Raw genomic sequence first — 19,317 nt, forward strand, 5'->3', positions numbered from 1 at the left:
ACCTTACTGTGCCTTCCAACATAATGGTCTTTTAATACAATTTTGTGTTATATTAACTTAGAGATTAAAAAACATACAGTGCTAACATACTTCTGAATTATACGTTAAAAATGTGGTGAGAATGCCTTCCTAAGACACAACCTTAAAATAGGCCAGTGGATTTTCTCTCTCATTGAGTGAGTGAGGCAGAGGGAAGGTGCCAGGGGCAGTGTTTGGGTGCAGCGAGAGTCATGATGAATGCCCTTCTAGGAATAAACTTCACACCAGTGCTCCCCATCTAGAAGTACGTATAGGAAAAACAGAAGTTGGATGTGTAATTAGTCACGAGAATTAGATCCTAAACTGTCAGCTCACTGTCCTTAATTTCTTTCCCCCCAACAGGACATTTCTTCAGAAAAAAAGGATGCTGTTCCCATTTTCATGGGGAGTGTTGAGAAACTGTTCTAAACAATCATACATTACCATTGTAAAGCTGGCAAAGGTTGCTGACAATCCTTTTGACCCTATTAGTAACTTCAAGTTTATTAAGATGAAAACAGATTAATTCCTGTATTCTTGTTCTTTTCTTTTAAATTAAAAGTATCCACTTCTGAATCAGTATCCACTCTCTCCTTACCATCCGCTACCTCCTTCTACCCTGAAAGTTCAACTTCTCCCAGGTTCTGTTCATGTTGTGTGGTTATTGCTTACTCACAATACTCTCTCTCACCCTTTATTTAACCATTTCCCCCTTCCCATCCTTTTGTTGTCTTCTCCCTTCATTATCATTTAACCATCGACAGTTTGCTCAGCGCTGTAAGCTAGTGCATCTCAGCATCAGTGTCCAGTGGCAGTCCACGTTTTGTTGGAATTTGATTGTAACGTGAGTAAAAGAGGAATATGAATTTATGTTGGGCAAATAAATACAGGTGAAAAAGTGCTGTAAGGAGAATCAACAAAAGAAAACCAGGGACTATGAGTGCAAGAAGTCAAGGGAAACCAGAGAAGGAAAGCAGGCAGGTGTCATGGCATGTGGAAGCTTGAAAGTGAAGGTGAGGATTTGATGCCAGAAGGGATGGTGAGCCTGTAAATGGATTTAAAGAGACGTTGGCACATTGCTGGAGGCAGCCCAAAGGGTATTTTGTTTAGACATTAGGTCTAGTGTGGAAAGGAAAGATGGGAAACAGGAAGACCAGAGACGAGCACTTGCATTGAGGATGACTAAGGCAGAAAGTGGCTTAGCTCTGGTAACCAGAAAGATTACTCCTCTTGCTCTTTACCATTTAGTTCTGCTTGAGGCCTCCAGCAGCATGGTTTTCCCTGTGATAAAGGTAATAAGGTTTGATTACAAGAAAGTGGGAGGGAAAGGTCTGAGATCTTGCAAGAAGACATTTGGCAATTGTGGAGTTGACTTTGCAAAGCATCACAGGTATGGAGTACAAAGCAAAGTGTTGCTTTGCTTTGCAGAGATTTATTGGTTCATACAGATTGTATCTCCTGTGAAATACAGCCTGATGCTGGGAATGGATGAGCTTCTGGCCTCAGTCCTGGTGACACACCTGGACGTCACGCTTTTGGGCCTCTTCCTACCTAACAGTGCAGGAGGTATAAAAGGAAGAGACTTCTCCTTTTACACCACCTCAACCAACCAACCTTGCAGCCCTGCAAAGCAATTTCCTGGTCCGTGTCTTGCACCTTGAATGCAGTGACTCTTTTCTTCTGTTTATCCCAGGTAGTCACTGGGAACCAGAGAGTTCAGGGAAGTCACCCCAGAGACAGGCTTTTACAGTAATAGATAGCAGGAGCTTTACTTGGTATGTTGTGCACTCAGTACAATGAGTAAATAAGGACCAACATACTAACAATATGGCACAGGAAATTTGTGTGACAGTGATATGAAACCGGAGATTACAGGGATATAAAATGAAAACAAAAATAAATGCTCTTAAATAAAGGTAAAAGTTATTTCCTAGAACACTGACGCGGAATTCAGACAAGGCTGCAGAATATCTGCAAATGAAACCTTTCCCTGGATGCAGGTTGAGTGCACAGTCCTGCTTCTGTTGCCTTAGTCACTAGCAAAATAAGCCCAATCTGTGTAAAACAATCAGGTATGATTCATGCCATCTAATCTTAATCTCAGTAAGGTCAACATGCGGGTTGGTTAGTTTGTACTTAAACTGTTTTTGTGACTTGAGAAAAGCCCTGAAGTTTTCTGGTCTTTGAAGTTCTGATTAGCCTATCTAAAAGCAAAGCGAACACACGTTGCCTCTATTGGTTTCTTTTGTTGGTTGACGTTCCACTCATATTGATATCTAATGTTATCCCCACTGATCGCTCACTACTATTCTTAAATTACCTAATACTAAATAACACACTTAGGCCTCCTGAAAGAGAGCAAACTAAATGATAGATTGCACCTCCAGCTTTACCCCAAAATGTCTGCCTAAAACATTATTGCTGGCCTAGCCTTCTTGGCCCGCGGTGCTGATTGCCCAGTGCTCTGCCTCCTCTGGCTCTCTGCTTTCTCCTGCAGGAGGCTGGTGGTACATCTGCCCCCCTCACACCACCTCCCTTTTGAATCCAGCCTCTCCCAGCCACGTCTCCCAAGTAACACCTTCACTTGGACTCTGCCGTTATGATCCCATACATCTCCGTTGACTCCGGCAAGGGAATTGCTCTAGGAAGGCACAACTCCGTGTCTCCCTTTATCCCCCTGCTAGCTTTGCTAGCTCTGTAACTTGCCCCTGTCTAGCGCTAGTTCATCCTGCAAACACTATTCGCTACTAGGAGCACTTTTAATGTTAATTCAGCAGTGCGTATCTGTCCACTGCAGCCCAGGTTAAATTCTTCAGGTTTAGGTAGTTATTCCTCTCTCATATTTTGCCTCAACGCCCGATTGCAAATGCTGAGGCAGGGATTCTCTTTTTGTATGACTTTTCCAAGTAACCTACAGTGTCGTGCAGCGGGTCCGTGCCTCCGCTGGGATCCTTAGCGCTGGTGTAAGCACACCTTGCAATAATGCGGCCATGGATTCTGTGTTTCTGACACTGCCAAACGCTCTGTGCCAACCTGATCTCTGACTTCTGCAGCTACAGCAACAGATATGGGAAGCAAATACATCTGAAAGGAGGCGGGATGTTTTCTCACTAGTGCCATGGGGAAAAAACAGCTGATAGAAATTAATATTGGGCTGTCGGGCTTTCTACTGATCTGATCACTGGCTTAATTTTAAAAGTTTGCAGTAGCTTGAACTGTTCTTCAAACTGAGGAAAGCTTAGTCAGAGCTCAGTGCAACTCTGAAATAAAGACCCAAACTCATCTGAAGATGCACGGATGATATTAATTGATGTTTAAAATGAATGCCTCTATTTGCAGGAATCTGCAATGCAAACTAGGAGTTTTAGAAAGTAATGCATATTATAATTAGGGCAAGCTTTTAAAGATGCTTTGAAGTCCTAAACATTTTTGAAATTCAAATGTGGGATGGAAATAAAGGAATCTACACAATAAAGGGGCATTAAATTATGTCCCCCAAAATTTCACTGTTTTATAAATGTAAATATATGCCATAATTAGTGGTAAGTAACATGAGGAGGATAGTTAAGTTTATTCCTATTCTTATTCAAAACAGCTGTGGCATGAAAAATAATGCTCCTTCTCTTTGTGATACACTGAAACAAAACAATTTACGCATGTAATCAGTGTTCAGAAATGGCTTGCGCCTGTGGTCTCCTCCCACCCCCTCCTGAATTTATCCCCATGTGCCTCCAGCCGTCTTAAAAGGTGCAGAGATTCTTTGTGCCCTTCATTCACACACACACAATTGTGGCTACTGCCTTTTTTTTTTTTTCTCTATTTTTACATGTAATTTATATGGCATAATCTAGAATCTTGGATTTCCCTCCACACACACAGACACACATGCACACTCGCCAGCTTTGACTGGCAAATGATCTGCAACTCACAAATGGGATCCGTAATGTGAATGGGTCTATGGCCAGCATGCAAATGTATGCAAAACAAATTAGATATGGAAGAAAGCAGACATCCATTTTCTTTTCCCCATCGCAACCCGCTCGGCGCAGGGGGCTCCCGTGGCGCTTGTGGAGGACCCCTTCACAAATTGATGCGAGGGCATTAGCGCTTGAGGCTGGATAATGAGTGGAAGGGGCCGAGCAGCTGGGAAGCCGGAGCAGCTTGGCCTGTCCGTCACAAGCCCAACCATGTGGCAGACCTGGACGCGATTCCTGAGCTGCAGTGTAACGCGCGGTGAAACATGCCAGCAACCCAGATGCTCCCGTTGGAAAAAATTGCTTCACAATTTGGAATCTCTGCTCTTTGATCATTCTTTGGAGAGGAGGAGGGGAGGCATGATGCGGTCATATGAGTAACACACCTCCCTGCAGTCAGCAGTTGTTAAAACCTATATGTTGTTAATAAGTGACCTTATGTGCTTAATGTTAACTACCGAATGCCAGTGTAAATTGGTCTGGCCCTCCCCAAATCCCACTGTTTCCAGTAGGTGCTGTTTTCCTTCTACTCAGCAGGAAGGATTTAGACACTTCTCAGCACTTTTTGCTGGAGTTGCTTTTTTGTTAGCCAAAGCTGTTATTATTACACAAGCGCTTTACCCTCTGTCCCCCACCTTTAACACAGACCCTGAGAGCTCTTCTGAAGTGAATGTGAAGATTTTTTTTAAATTTGTTTTTATTCTTTATTTTGGTTGCAGCCAGCTCTGGTTTGGTGCTTGCTCTGGCACACTGGCAGAGGGTTCTCCATGCAGCATGTCGAACACTTGGTGCTCTTAATACGTAATATTTTCGGTGCTACCCATTGACAAGCTATGCTTTATTAATGAATTAATCATGCTCTTACACAACCACTGTAGATAGGGTGCCAGAAAACTGAGTGCCTCTCCCGCCTCCAAATGCATTCAGCTAATATAAATCTCAGTTCTTAGCAATAAATCAAAATTAGAGTTTTACTCTGGAAAGGAAAAAAAAAACCAACTCCATTTGTGTTTTTAAGTTGTTGGGGGTTTTTTTCCTAAATTGTATTGATCTTGTATTTTAAAACTCAGTGAGTAAATGGACTCCTGTTCATCACAGGTGGTCATACCATAATATTTGAAATACCATAATATTTGAAATCAAGCCAATATATTTGAAATCACCATTCACAAGGTTATTTATCTGTATATGCTACAACAGTGCTTATCAACCCTAATTTCTGGAGCCATGGGTCAGAGCATAGTTGCATGAGAAGCTGTACAGAAGGGAAAGCTGGTTTATAGCCCAGATAGACTTGCAATCTGAGTCTGAAATGCAAGAGAACAGCTACCGACAGAGTACCAAGGAAATAATGAGACCGAGCTGGTTGCAGCATGAGGAGGCTGCAAGCACAGCGCTCCAGAAGCTTGACTGGTGTCACGTTTTTCACAGGGATCATTGAAAAAGGAAATTATAAGGAGAGGGTTAATTGAGGTTAATAAGATAAATTCCTATATTTCAATTTTGCTATTATTAGATTTAGCTAGTCTTGCCTCTTCTGTAATATAGGCAGTGAACTTCACTAAGTAATGTCTGCCTCTGGACAATAAGCCTACTTGAACTAGAGCATCACTGTTTGTTAGTTAGATACTTAGCTTGGTTAAAAAAGACCCCAAGTAATGGTGATTCCACCACATTTGAAAATTATGCCAGCGTTTCATTGCCATCAAGGTTACCAGCCTCTGCCTTGTTTCTCATTTAGCTTTTGCATAGCTTTAGCTTTAGCTTTCTGACTTTTAATGTCCTTTTCTGCAAGATTTAATCTATCAATCAGAAGACTCTTCCCCATGTAGCAACTTGTAGGCTATGACAAATTCGTGGAAAAACTTCCCTTGGAAAAAGTAAGTAGATGGAGTTTCATTAGTCATTCACTACAAAGGATGTTTTCCAGACCTGAAATCATTCTTGTAACTCTTTTCTGAACACTTTCCAGTTTTCCAACATCCTTTCTAAAATGTAGACACAAAACCTGGAATCAATACTGTAGTAAGGAGCCTGCTAAAACTGAATACCGGGGTAACACATCACCTTATTCCTGCTCAAAGCTACAGCTACAACTCTCATAGCCAGATCAGTGCCCATTTTTAGCACAGCCTTTTTTTTTTTTTTCTTTTTTTTTTTGGTAGCCTTATAACCTTTTTGAGGAAAAAAAAACCAAACCAAAACAACCTAACCCTGAATTTTAATTGTGACCCACTTTCGTCAGTTCAAGAAATACAATTTTGCTTTCAGGTGTATGTGTTTAGACAAACCCCTTACTATGTAAGCAAGCCATAACAATATAATTACCAAGTCCTTCACCATCATTTTTGAACCAAAGATTTGTATTTTACCAGCAGTGATAGTCCATCCTTCTTTTCTAAAGGTATTCAGCATGGAACAAAACTTTCAATACCTGGTTCAGAATACTTCCTTGATGTGACAATCCCCTCTTCGCAATGATATGCACTCCTCCCTAGTATTCATGTACTCAGCTTCTAATGAAAAAGTTTGAACCCAGATTGAGGGGAAGGACTTGTTTTAGTATGCGAGAACAGACAAAAATCTTTCAGTATTAGAAGAGGCTTTGGTGAAGCCTTCATTTAAAAGTATCATCTGCCATTGCCAGCTCTTGGGATTTTTATGTTGGTGTTACACTTTTTGGAGAAGTCTTAAAGCTTCAGTTCTCAGCAGTCTGTAATTAGTTGAACATGAAAACTGTTGTTTAAAAGGAAAATTCTGTCCTTCCTTGAAAACACCTTTATTGTGTGCTAGACTCAAAAAAATCAAAGAGCAAATAAAGATAATTCATGTCTATATTATCATCACGGGACTTTTGCAACAACGTTGTGATTGCGTAAGAGTAAATCATGACATCTGAGTGATAATTTCAGGTGTTCCTCATTCAAACATCAGGGCCCCAGCCTGTATTTTTTGTGTACACAGGACTCCTGGTGATTTCAGCAAGAGTTGGAAGAGCTGTGGGAGTGATCAACAGGGTGCCAGATGGCCACATGTTTTACTTTTCCAGGTTAAATGTCAGCATGTAAATACAACAGTTAGGTATTTTCTTCAGTGGGCTTCAGAATCAGAAGGCAGCAGATAAAAAGTTATTCTTTCTTTTAACTATAAACAGTTGTTATTGCAGCTTGAAATGTAAGGTCTATGTGGTTGACTCTTTTGACAACATGAAATGGTGAGGAGCATTTTAGTTAAGATTTCTTAAATATTTTGCCCATATCTGAAAAGAAAAAGAAAAAGAAAAAAGAAAATGTTTTGATAGTAAAATTGTAATTGTGGTAGCAGCAGGAGTAACCACTTTTTAAGAGATTGCTATTATTGTTGTTGTTATTATTATTAACAACATTATTACTAGCAACATTGTTATTAACACCATTAACACCAATGCAATTGTTTTCTCAGAAATCCCTATTCTTCAGAAATTCCGATGGAGCAGCTGTGGCGTGGCTGATGGCTGCTACAGTTTGTCATGTTTAGATGTTTGTTCATGTTTCAATTGCAAGCCAGCTGTGATGGCAAATTGCTTATTTACTATTAGCTTGGAACAGTTTCTTAAAGCTCACTGTGAACACACTGCTTTAGATGTACATTAACCATTAACTGCTGACCTCATGCAAAACATATGCAAGAAACAAGGTGTAATAGCGATAGGATTTCTTTCTGTTATGCAAAATACGTGACTATAGGGCTGTTTGTGTTACTGTGTGTAAACCTCGGGAGACTTCTCCGCTGATTAATTTACCAAAGCCAGCCTGAAGTAATCTCAGACCTATGTCTTCTCCATACCACAAGCTAGCTCAGTATGTGCTATTATCAGCATATTGCCTCAGAATGTTGTACCACAAATAAGGACTGTAGACACTGAGTAGAATTAATGAGGTGTTGCCTAGTTAAAAATTAAATAGCAGTTACAAATGGCCTGAACTATCGTGAAGGCAGGATTATAAATGTTCCACACTAACTAGTAAATAAACATACCTGTAAACTGGGTTTTTAAAAAGTCTCAAGGTAGACACAAAGGTATATGTCAAAATTTTTGTGTTACACTTCTATATTAGCAATAAAAACAAGCAGAGCTAGACTTGCAAGTGAAACAGCTTCAAAAGTGCATTTCCCTGCTAAAATGCTTGTCTCACAGTAAGTTAAAAATTCAAGCGATTCTTAGATGTTACGCTGCAGTAGCTGATCAGCTATTTCCACATAAAAAGAAAACCCTGCCCACTCTGGGCACCAAAGATGTTAGCAGAGCTAATGCCTGAATCAACAAATCCAGCTGTGGATATCCCTAGACTCTGCCTGTATCCATATTAGTGCTCTTTTAAGTTGAGGGCTTTTGAAAATGGATTCATGATGACAAAGAGCACAGTGGCATAACAGCTTCAGTGCTGCTGCAGGCCTGGGGAGGCTGGATTCAGCATGTGACCTGTGCTCTTGCTTTGTAGCCAAATTAATCATGCTGTGCACAGGACTTGGATTTGGATATAAATAATTAAAGGTAGCACTGTTCCTCATTTGATCCTGCAAGTCTCAATCTCTGTTGCTAGATATCAAAGGCAGCCGGATAGTTATTCAGGCTGCACAGAAATACTAAAAGAAATCAAATACTTCCAGGAATATTTTATTGGTGCTGTAGGCACAGCTCAGTGCGCACACAGCTCACGTGAAGCCTGTGAGTTGTGCCATATAGCTCCGTGCAGTCAAGTATTTTGCTGAATCAGGGCCATATGGCTTGACAGACTCTTATCAGATATCGATTCCCGTGTGGTGCAGCTGTCTCCCTTTGCCGTGAGGATTTCATTGCTTTCAGAAAGGAGAAGGAGAAAGTGAACTGTGGCCCCTCAGGAGCGGGATGGCTTGGTTGAATTTGAGGCCGCAGGGCAGGTTCCCTCCCGAGGAATGAGCTCTGGAGCCAGGCTCCTTGCAGGTGATCATTCCCTTTGCTCCAGAGACTGCATCAGCTGTCTGCCAGACAAGAACATCACCTGTAGCCCAGAGAAATACTGGGTTGTCTTTTGTTGTTTAAAGTTTGAAGAAATTGCGGCTTCCCTAATGTTTTTACTGCAACAATTAATTAGGCAGGTACTTCCTGACAGACTTTTTCCACTGTCACTGTTGTCACTATAAAACTCCCCCTGCTCTCCCTTATTTCTGAAAAGAATGGTGAGCTAATTACAGCTTATGCTACTGACATTGTCAAATGAAAAATAAGATCTTCAACATCTATTACTTTTTCCCAACAGGCTGACTTAAACTGCAACATTCAAGATGATACAGGAGCGTTTTACGGAGTCACTAGTCAGTACGAGAGCTCAGAAAACATGACAATCACCTGTTCCACCAAAGTCTGCTCGTTTGGAAAGCAAGTAGTAGAAAAAGTAGAGGTGGGTGTTGTGATGGTATATGTGGGATGATTCTTTGGTTCTCTTTCATTTTCTTAGGCTTTCGCTCTCTTGTCTTCACTTTGCTCTTATCTGGCTTTTCCTTCCTTCCTCTAATCCTTTCTGAAAGAGTATTTTTCTTCCCAGCAGTGTCTGGGTTCATTTTAAATCACCATGTGACTGGTGACACTACAGTCAGTCACCTGTTGCTTTGGAGACCCTCCTCCCCCCTGCCTGTGGCACCCTTCCGTGGGGAACCTGCAGCTGACGTCAGTGCTGCCTCCTCCATCACCTGGCAGAAAAAGAAAAGAGCTGAAGCAAAATGCTTGTGCTCCCATTTCCAAACACTCGGCCAGCCACGTAGCCTGTTTGGAACCATACTACAGTGACAAGCTAGCATCTCGATTTTTTAAAACATTTTAAAGCCAATGATGGTGTCCTATGTTTTGTCTATACCCGTGCTTATTTTATCTTATATTACATGCAGAAAGGCATGCCTTCCCTGGTCACCAGCAGCTTTTGAATACAAAGTTGCATATTTTCTTAACATGCAAGGACCTTTATTTATTTTTTACCCTTTCTTTTCTAAGCACAGAACTCTATGGCGTGGTCAGGTAGCTAGTTGATTTATTGTACAATGGTACTGCAGCTATTTAACTTGTCTTCTGTGTACTAAGCCCCACACCCACATCTGTTATCCGCAAGACAGGTTTTGTACGAGACTTTTAGCCGAGAGCTGTAGGTTGAGCATTTATAGATATCCTGGTCACTTCATGTCCTTCTTATACTAAATATGTTTTCTGTGCATGGCAACCGTAAAAAAGTTTTCCATCCTTTCCATTATTCCAAGCTTAGAGAAAGCCAAAAAACCCCATGAGCCGCTGAGTAGCTCATTCGAGCAATTGGTAGCTGGGTAGCAGGAGTCCAAGAGTCACAGCCTTACCCTCCTTCAGCCCCTCGTGAGCTCCTGCAATCTAAATCAGTCTGGTTTTCTTCTGACTGTAGTCTTGTGTCTTTCTTTTGCACAAGACAATAGTCTTTGCATATTAAATCATGCAAATATATAGCTATGTTTATATGTGTATATTTATGCATAGATATATAAGGTTGTTTTTGCTGTTCCCTTTGCAGACAGTTGCCTTGAAACTACTGTAAAATCATCTTACCACAAAGTTTTCTGCTTAATTCATTTTTACTTGACTTGGACTTACCTTTGTGTAATCATCATCTGTTCAGTCTTTTAATTCACAGGTCAGAGAACAAGTAGTGATATTACAACTTTTAATAATTAAGGGCCCTTGAATTTTTAGCAAGGCACCGTATAGCTCAGGCAGGGAGTTAGCAAGTAGGCGTGTGTGTGTCCGAGAGCCACTTTCTCTTTTTTCTGTCTACACAAAGAAAGAAATAAACCAGATTTAGTATTCACTTTTTTGCTGTTTCTGAATTATTTTATTCTAAATGCTCTTTTTTTTTTTAGACTGAATATGCAAGGTTTGAGAATGGCCGATTTGTGTACAGAATAAATCGCTCTCCAATGTGTGAATATATGATCAACTTCATACACAAGCTGAAGCATTTACCAGAGAAATACATGATGAACAGTGTGTTGGAAAATTTTACAATTTTATTGGTATGGACTCACTTTTTATTTTTTCCATTTCTAAAATACTCTCAGGCTTTGTGTGGCTTGCTTAACTTGTAATATTTAGAACCAGTTTCCGAATCCCTTAGTCATGTTGCTTACTAAACAAATCATCCCACTGACTTCAGAGTAATGCTCTTGGAATTGTGCACTATAGACGCTAAGGATGAAAAGGCTAAGCTGGCTGAGAACATGAACAAACGTCTTTGTTACCTTCCAAAAATTCAGCTTGCTTCTTTTTTTTGTACAAGTCTCTATTTGGTGTTTGTAGGAGCCTGAGGCAGTAACTTTGAACCATCCCATTAATCTAATGTGTTCTTACTGAGATGTCAGTTATAATACTGCAAATGTCAGTGGTGTTAATTAGTTCTTGGGCCAGGAAAGCATGCAGTAATGGGTACACCCAACAGGTGACCTAAAGCATGAAGAATGGGCCACAGAGTGGCCTTTAAGCCAGTTTCACCCAGTTATCCAGCTCGCTTTCACCGTGCCTTTGCAGTGGCACCTCAGCCAAGCATTTAGAGCCACGCACTGCTGCTGCTGCTACCGTAGGATTCGGGCAGGACCAAGGGCTGGCGGTACAGGGAAGAGGTAAGGCTGCGAGCACAGAGCCACATGCTCCCCATTCAGCTGCCTTTTGGCAAGTGAACACAAGGTGACAAGGGTGCGCCCGTTTCCCTTGGCTGAAGCGGGACTCAGGTTGAGGAAAGCTGAGCCAAGACCACATGATGGTGGCTCATGGTCAAGCAGCCAGGGTGGGATGAATCTCAGTGCCATCCGCCAGGAGCTACGGCCCCAGAGCACAGTGTGTGAGCATAGTCACGGAGCTCAGTTTAAATTGCCAGAGAGAGAGCAAGAGGACACACGTTTCAAACAGTCACATCTGAAGATTGTCTAAATTAAGCCAGTCATTTCTTGTCTCGGCTCGAGTGTTTCCTAGTTTGTAATATATTGCCTACCTCTTCCTTCCCCTCAAACAGGTTGTAACAAACAGGGATACACAAGAAACCCTGCTCTGCATGGCTTGTGTATTTGAAGTGTCGAACAGCGAACATGGAGCACAGCATCATATCTACAGGCTTGTAAAGGACTGAGCAGTTATTTATATATACACTTCATTTCACTTCTTTATCAAAACACAGACTGTAAACCTCAACACTAAGTGGCAGTGCCTCTGGCCCAACTTTCACCCACATTTTTCTAAATCCTGTTTTAGTGAAGTCATTTTTAATGTGTTCATATATAATTGTAGCTGTGAAATTCTGGTACAGTTGTAAAAATTATTTCTAAAACTAAGTGTTCTTCAAATTTGTAAACCGCAGTTCTTTGGGAAGACTGTATTTAAGAACCTAACGCCTCTGCCTGTGGAGGCCTATTTTTAATTCTGATAGAAAAATGTATGACAGAGCATTTGCCATGGGGAAAAACTGACAGCATTTATAAGAATTTATTTTGGGTTTTTTTCCAACATGAAATACTTGTTTTACAATGCAAGTGAAATTGAAATTAATCTTTAGCTATAACTGTAAATGAGTACACAAAGTTAATAATCTTTATAGAATTATCTTTGTAACTAATTAGGGTGGAAGATATGGACGAATGTAATTCACTAAATTATTTTTTAAAATGAAACATTTTTCTGTTTGAAACCAAATGAAAAATATAGCCTTAAGAAATGCCTGATAGAAACAGAGAGGTCCTAAAATTAGGCAAATTTTGTATTTTTTTCTCAACGCTAAAACTAATCTTCTAATCCATTAAACTTTCAAACAGGTATTGCAGAGAAAGAAAACATCATCCCTTATCCCTAACATATCTAGTGTATTTTAAGAGTATAAAGTTGTATTGTACTAATATGAAAATTTGATTATTTAATGAAAAAGATGGCTCATTTTGCAATAAGTAGGTAAATACTGAAGATTTAGACTTGCATTATATGTAGTCTTGTGTGTGCAGTTATATTTTATATGGACAACTATGTTTTCTAATAAGTTGAGCGAAAAACTTACAACTCTGAAATTAACAGATGAATGGAAACAACTGACATTGCAACAGCATCGAGTAATTCGTAAACTGAGAGCAAAACACTAATGTGTTTGAAAGAAGAATACGTACATCTTTGAAAGGATCAACAGCTTTAATATCTATGAGATGCTAGAAAATCACAACCAACATCAGGCAAAGACTGGAAACTGGAGATGTTTTTTTTCTCCTTTTCCTCTTTATCATGGTGCTCTTACACCTCTCCCAGTTGTCTCTCCAGTTCCGACTGGCGAAGACCCTATATGGAACAAATGCGTACGTACCACGTGGGGTCCGATGTCCTTTTGCATCTGGATGTGGTAGTATTCATCCTTCTGATACATTCAGGGAAGACTCCAGGAAGTGAAGTACAGCTGGAGATATTTTAATACTATAAGGGTTCGAACCATGGATGTGGGCATGAGTGATTGTCTGAGGTACACACTTGTGAGAGAAGTAGTCTCATTCCTCCTGGCCAAACCAGAGAGCGTTGCTCAGTTTCTTTTCTTCTGCTGCACGGCCAGCACTGCCCCTCAGTCGCCCGAGCAGCAGTTGTTTTAGCAGGTGCTGGGCCAGTAGTGGGTTCTCACGTGAAACCTTTGTCTGAAAGGCTGAGGGCTGCCCAGCCAAGCACAAGCCACCTTAAAGATTAGTCATGAGGTATCGGCAAAGAGTGTTCTTGGGAAGGTCTTCTGCAATCCTGAATCAAAGAAGTTAACACATGTCAGGTCCCTTCTCCCTGCCCTTTACCAATATGCACCCATGCACAATTTAAGTCTAGACTTTACTCCCAGGCACAGTGCTGTAGTCTTCAAAAAAGCCAGTCTTATTTTTTTAATATTATATTTCTGCATAGTACTTGCTGTTAGAATTGCCCATTGTTGAATTACCTAGACCAGAATATAGCCTAGACGAGGTAGCGGGTTGCTGTACGCCTGCGTCAGACCATGTTCATACTTAACACTGGTGGGGACTCAGGTTAGAGGACGATACAAACATTACCGAGGGAAAGGGCAACTGCATAAATTCCTTAGCCTGCCTCCGATCTAACTCTAGTAGGTGGATGATTGCTGTGATGTCTAGCTGTTCCCTGCTTGTGGATATTAGGGCTGATGATCTTTCGGTTTATATTCCGTGAACTGAACAGAGAAACGTGTCCATGGTAAGGTCTCTTTTAACACTCATTTTTAACACTAACAATCACATCAGGAAAAGCACTGCATTGTAACAGCCTAATGGTAGCCCTTTATTCTAAGCACTTGGTGTTACAAGTCAAAAACTACTTTTTTGTTTTATTTTGTTCTAAAGTTGTCTTTTATTTAGGGTTTGAATTGTGGTTTTGGTGATTTTTTTTTTTTTTTAATAACAAGCAAATTCTTTGAGGCATATAAAGTATGTAAGTCAATTTGCAAAACCAGGTACAGTTTTTTAATAGAATCTGGCACACTACATATGCCATACCTATAGGGTATAAAAAGTCACAATGTTTATTGGTGTTCACATATGTAATATTAGGGAAACTACTTCCATCGTCTTTTCTTTACACTTCTGTAAATGATCCATACCCTGTATATGTTAATTCTTAAAAGCCTTAATCTTTCAACTGTTCAGTGTGGGGTGTGTAGTCTAACAGGCTGCCTGTAAACTGTGAGCTCTTTTGTAAGCTGGAAGTACTTATCTTGTTACTGTTATTTTTTGTAGGAACCTTTTAATTGAGAGCTGCCAAAGCATTACAATATGCAGTGCCTTAGCATTATATTAGAAGTACCTTTAGCCTCTTAACATAAATTTTATATGTTGTTTTATTAATTGGTTCCATTTTTAAAAATATCTGTATTTTTTCCCACAGAAACGCTCTTTCACTGCTTGGTCTAAACCAACCTTCTGTACAAGTCAGTCCCATTACTACGCAGTTAAACACCTATACCAAAAGGAAAGGTTACAGATTCTTAGTTCTCCGTGAAAAGTGAATTGTATTAATAAATGCTGCCTTTTTAAATTTCATGACCAAATAATTAATTGTGACTCTTCTGCACTCTAGCATGAAAGTGCCTTTGGTTTGAAATTCCAGCTTAGAAAAGTGCTGCCATAATGACAATTTGTAGAGAGACCAAAAATATTTAGTTATCACCGTAATGCCTTTGGTTTATTGGAATAAGTTGAATCTACAGGCCTCCATTCACAAAAGAGCACCATTTATAGCAAAGTAATTTTGCTAATGATCAACCTGCTGAAGAATAATCTACTGTTTGCCGTTTCTGACAGCATTGCAAACCAGCAACTGATTTGTCTGTGATATAAAAATGAAAATGATTTGCATTTATATTCTCTTCATCCAGTCGTGCATCTGCATAATGAGAGATCCATATACTGCAGAATTTCAGACAGTGGACAAATGTGACTTTATTGTTCTCCTAATAATATTTCGGTATCTGTGAAGATTTTTTGTTTAGACAGAAGATTTTGTTTACAAAGTTGTGCATGCTGAAAGTCTGATGCATAAAAAAAGATGAAAACAGAGAACGGAGAATAGCTAGGGTAAATGCAATTGTGTGTTTTTAAGCATTGAAATGTTGAGTGTGAACATTGTGGATGAAGGTGCTGTTAGAGAAACTCTGGCCAGCACTATTCAAAACACAGGGTTGTTTTGTTTTGGTTTTCTCCCACATGATGTCTTGGGAAAAAAAATTAGCTCCTCTTACTAAAGTGTCTTTATTTGATACCTTCTGTGAACGGGGGCCATACTGTACACTACAACTACAATTGATGGGAAGAGGAGCAAGATTTTAAGAAAATTATGTTAGAAAGAACAAATATCAGCAAAACCAAAAGCTGTCAGAGGGATTATATAGTTGTGTATACAATTTTAACTTGATTTTTAAAGTATTTGATGAAAACTAAGATTAACTTTTTATATATAGAAATATTGTGACACTGTGTGGTAAATATTGTGATAATTCAAGTTCCCTGTCTCTAAAATATTATTTTTGTTATCCCTTCAAGGTCTAAATCTCACTTACCTCTATAAGACAAGTAATCCTGTTGAACTCAATGAGACTGACGTAGGGCAAAGACACTTTCGCCCCACAAGTAGAGCATATATTTTCAGTTATTACCAAACGTTTCAGCTGTACTAGCCAATATTTGTGACAAACTACACTTCTGTCTCATTAAAAATATTAAAATAAGCATAACGGTACCATTTGGGGCTGTTAAAAGTTACTGCTAACAAATGTAGTTTTACTTACTTGAATTCCAAAACGATTTTATTTAGGTACTGCACCACTATTTTGAAGGAATTGCAGATATAATGCCTGTTTCTCACTCTCCCTTTCTACCACAGCTACAGCTCATTAAGTTTGGCAGTAGCTTCTTCCGTTAAAACCTCCACGGTATAGGCTATTGGAAATAATGAAGGGTGTACATTAATGTTGAATGTAAGTAACTGGCCAGTTCCAGGCAGATACAACATTTGACGTACTAATCCATATCTATTTATTTTTCCACTGCAAGTCCTAGGGCATACTTGCTTTCTGAAGCAGTTCCCCGTATAGTTTTCCTGAATCACTCAATCAGTCATACTGAAACCTTTTGTCTACTCTTTACTTGACCCATACTGATACACGTACCCGGTCACACAGCAGATGTGTATAATAGAGTCCGGTTTTGTACTTTTCTCAGGATGATCTCTTTTCCCCCTCTAATCTTTCATAACGAGATATTTAGCCCCCTATAAAGATTGAGGCTGGATAAGTCAAAGTACAAGAAACACTTTGGACATCTTTATCTTTTAACTTTTCAGGTCATTCTTGCCAAGATCATGTAATTAGTATTAGTGTGTAAATTAAATCTTAAATGCACTCGGTTGACTAAAAGGAGATGGATCCCTGTTACCTCCTTACAGAATACGTGTTTTTGTTTTTGTTTTGTTTTATGGGCCTCTGATTCAGGCTCATGACTGCAGACAAAAAATACAATATGTGCCTGAAAAAAAAAAAAAAGACAAAAGAATTTTATAACATTGAAAACCTGAATAGCCTTTAATTCTTCAGTACATTTTATGTAAAACAGGTTGGGTTTTTGTTTTGTTTTGGGGTTTTTTTTGCCATGTGCATTTGTTCACATTTGTAAATGACTTAATGGAATTCTCACTTTATGTTTATTTGTGTAATGTGTATAAAATGGGTTTGTGACTTAAGCATATTCATATATGGTCAGTGGTTACTTTAATATTGTACTGCTGCTGGTAACTTTTGATGTAGAACTTACCTTTTGATGATAAAGTACCTCTAGGTTAGACAGTGAGGGAAGGCTCTTTGAAAAAAAGTGAATGTTCTCCAATGTTTTCTTAACATATTTGCAGAAGCTTTCAAAAGGAGTTTCAGTCAAACCTCTTGGCAGTACAGTATTCTTGTATTTGTTATTGTCTGTGTGTAGGTACTGGTACCTTTTTTTTGTTTAAAATGTTTTAAGTGTTGGCTTTAAAGTGAATTTATCTTTAGTATGATAGTAATATGAAAATTATAGGTTTTGTGTGCAGAGAATTTTTTTATAAAGTGCTTTGTAAAGAAAAAAATGTATTCTAGCTTTCGCGGTACATATGTGTGATAACTTTAATATCCATGACAGTTAAGTGCAATTATTTCATCACTCTAAAAATGCTATTTTTGTGTCGGTTACTGCAGGTGTTTTCATGTCTTTGCAAAGTGACACATTTTGATGCCTTCTTGATAAAGTGGTAGAATTTTTGTAGCTTTCTAGAAACTTTGTATTCATACAGTATCGATTGAAAATAAAGAAAATGAAAGTGTTTTGTGCATTTATCTTACATCAATCTCTTTTTAATGTTGACTGCAACTTTCAAAAGCAGCACAAGGCCCGATTTGCAGCAATATCTGTGTACCTACTTAAACATGCAATGGACATCCAGCAGGATTTACAAAAACCTGTATGGATGGCACTCAAGGCTGGCACATCCGGAAGCCGTGTTCAACAACAAGTCCATATGCGTTCTGGCATTTTATCTGCAAGAAAGGTGACTACCTCTAGCTTGTGTGTCTTCCTAAGAAACAGTGGTGGATTTTTTTGAAATATCATTTAAACCACACTGTTTTAATGGGAAAAGCTACCCATCCCCCTTTATTCCAGAAGCAGGGATGAACTATTCAAAATCTGAATGGTATCAAATACATGACTAACTTGGTAACTAGAACTGACTGAGGAACACAGTAGTTATCTGAGGTTGAGATGTTTCTTCCAGGACACTGAGCTCTGTGGGAACTGAGGTCCTAAAAATGTGACATTTTTCAGGAGACTGATTTCTTGTTTTTCTTAAACCACCTGCCCCTCAGCTAGCAGCTATACCTGGTACAATGAGAGAATGAAACAGCATCAACTTCCCTGCTGCATTCATAAAGTGAAACCACCTAGCTAGGGAAAAAGAAAAGAAAAAGAAAAGAAAAGAAAAAGAGGGATATCTGGGATCAACTGAAATCAATGGGAACAGGAGCAGGACTTGGCAGAGAAAAAAAAATACATCTGGCTCATCTTCTGCTTCAAAAGGGGAGCAGTGGCTTTTGAATAAACCACATGCCCCTCCCACACACCCCAGTTCTCCTTTTGGGTGGCAGATGTTCCACTGCCATTTTTTAAATGCCAGCAGAGCACCCCCCATGTGCAAGATGAATGGGTTGAGAACAACGCACAGATATGGTCTGTTTTGACCCTGTTTTCTCTTCTTTGTTCCCCATTAAGTATACGGCTTCAGCCCTTTGAAGTGGGTTAGCTGTTTCAGAAGCATCCTGCTTCTTAATTAAGGTTCTGCTGCTTAATTAATTTAAGTTAAAACCCATAAATCTTCCACCTTTGGGAAAAACGTCATGCAGCATTTCAGGTTGGGAGTCCCCATGTAATGTCACACCATTAGTTTATTACCGAGCTGCCTTCAGCAGAAGCAATGGCCTCTCCCTGACTAAGCACAGTCTGGTTTATGCGAACACGGCAGCATGGGCAGGGAACAAAGAAGACAGACCAGTTACTCCGTGCCATTTTATGAAGTGTAGAATGGTGAGTTCTAAGTGGGCCATGGACTTTTCTGTGGATTTTTTTCTTTTTTTTTTTAAAGATGCAGCCTATTTGACACTACAAATACAGAACACATTTAATGCTCACAAACCCAAGGGTAAAAGGAGGGTTCAGAGCTAAGCGGTATGTTAGCAGATGTCTGTAGTTCCCCCACACAGCT

General features: G+C 39.6%; 1 protein-coding gene across 8 annotated transcripts in view; it reads left to right on the forward strand.

Moving 5' to 3' along the window:
* Nucleotides 1–17,883, forward strand: part of TEAD1 (TEA domain transcription factor 1) — a 164,443-nt gene extending 146,560 nt beyond the window's left edge. For 7 of the 8 annotated variants that reach the window (XM_069803913.1, XM_069803914.1, XM_069803906.1 and 4 more), the window contains 3 exons: nucleotides 9,272–9,412; nucleotides 10,887–11,039; nucleotides 12,032–17,883. In XM_069803913.1, the coding sequence (XP_069660014.1) occupies nucleotides 9,272–9,412; nucleotides 10,887–11,039; nucleotides 12,032–12,145 (408 nt within the window). In that variant the 3' untranslated portion in view covers nucleotides 12,146–17,883. Of the gene's footprint in view, nucleotides 1–381; nucleotides 601–9,271; nucleotides 9,413–10,886; nucleotides 11,040–12,031 lie in introns of those variants that run through there. The other variant, XM_069803912.1, reaches the window with a different exon arrangement.
* The last annotated feature ends 1,434 nt before the right edge of the window (nucleotides 17,884–19,317 follow it).

Source organism: Haliaeetus albicilla, chromosome 16 (genome assembly GCF_947461875.1).
Source record: "Haliaeetus albicilla chromosome 16, bHalAlb1.1, whole genome shotgun sequence".
Classification (NCBI taxonomy): domain Eukaryota; kingdom Metazoa; phylum Chordata; class Aves; order Accipitriformes; family Accipitridae; genus Haliaeetus; species Haliaeetus albicilla.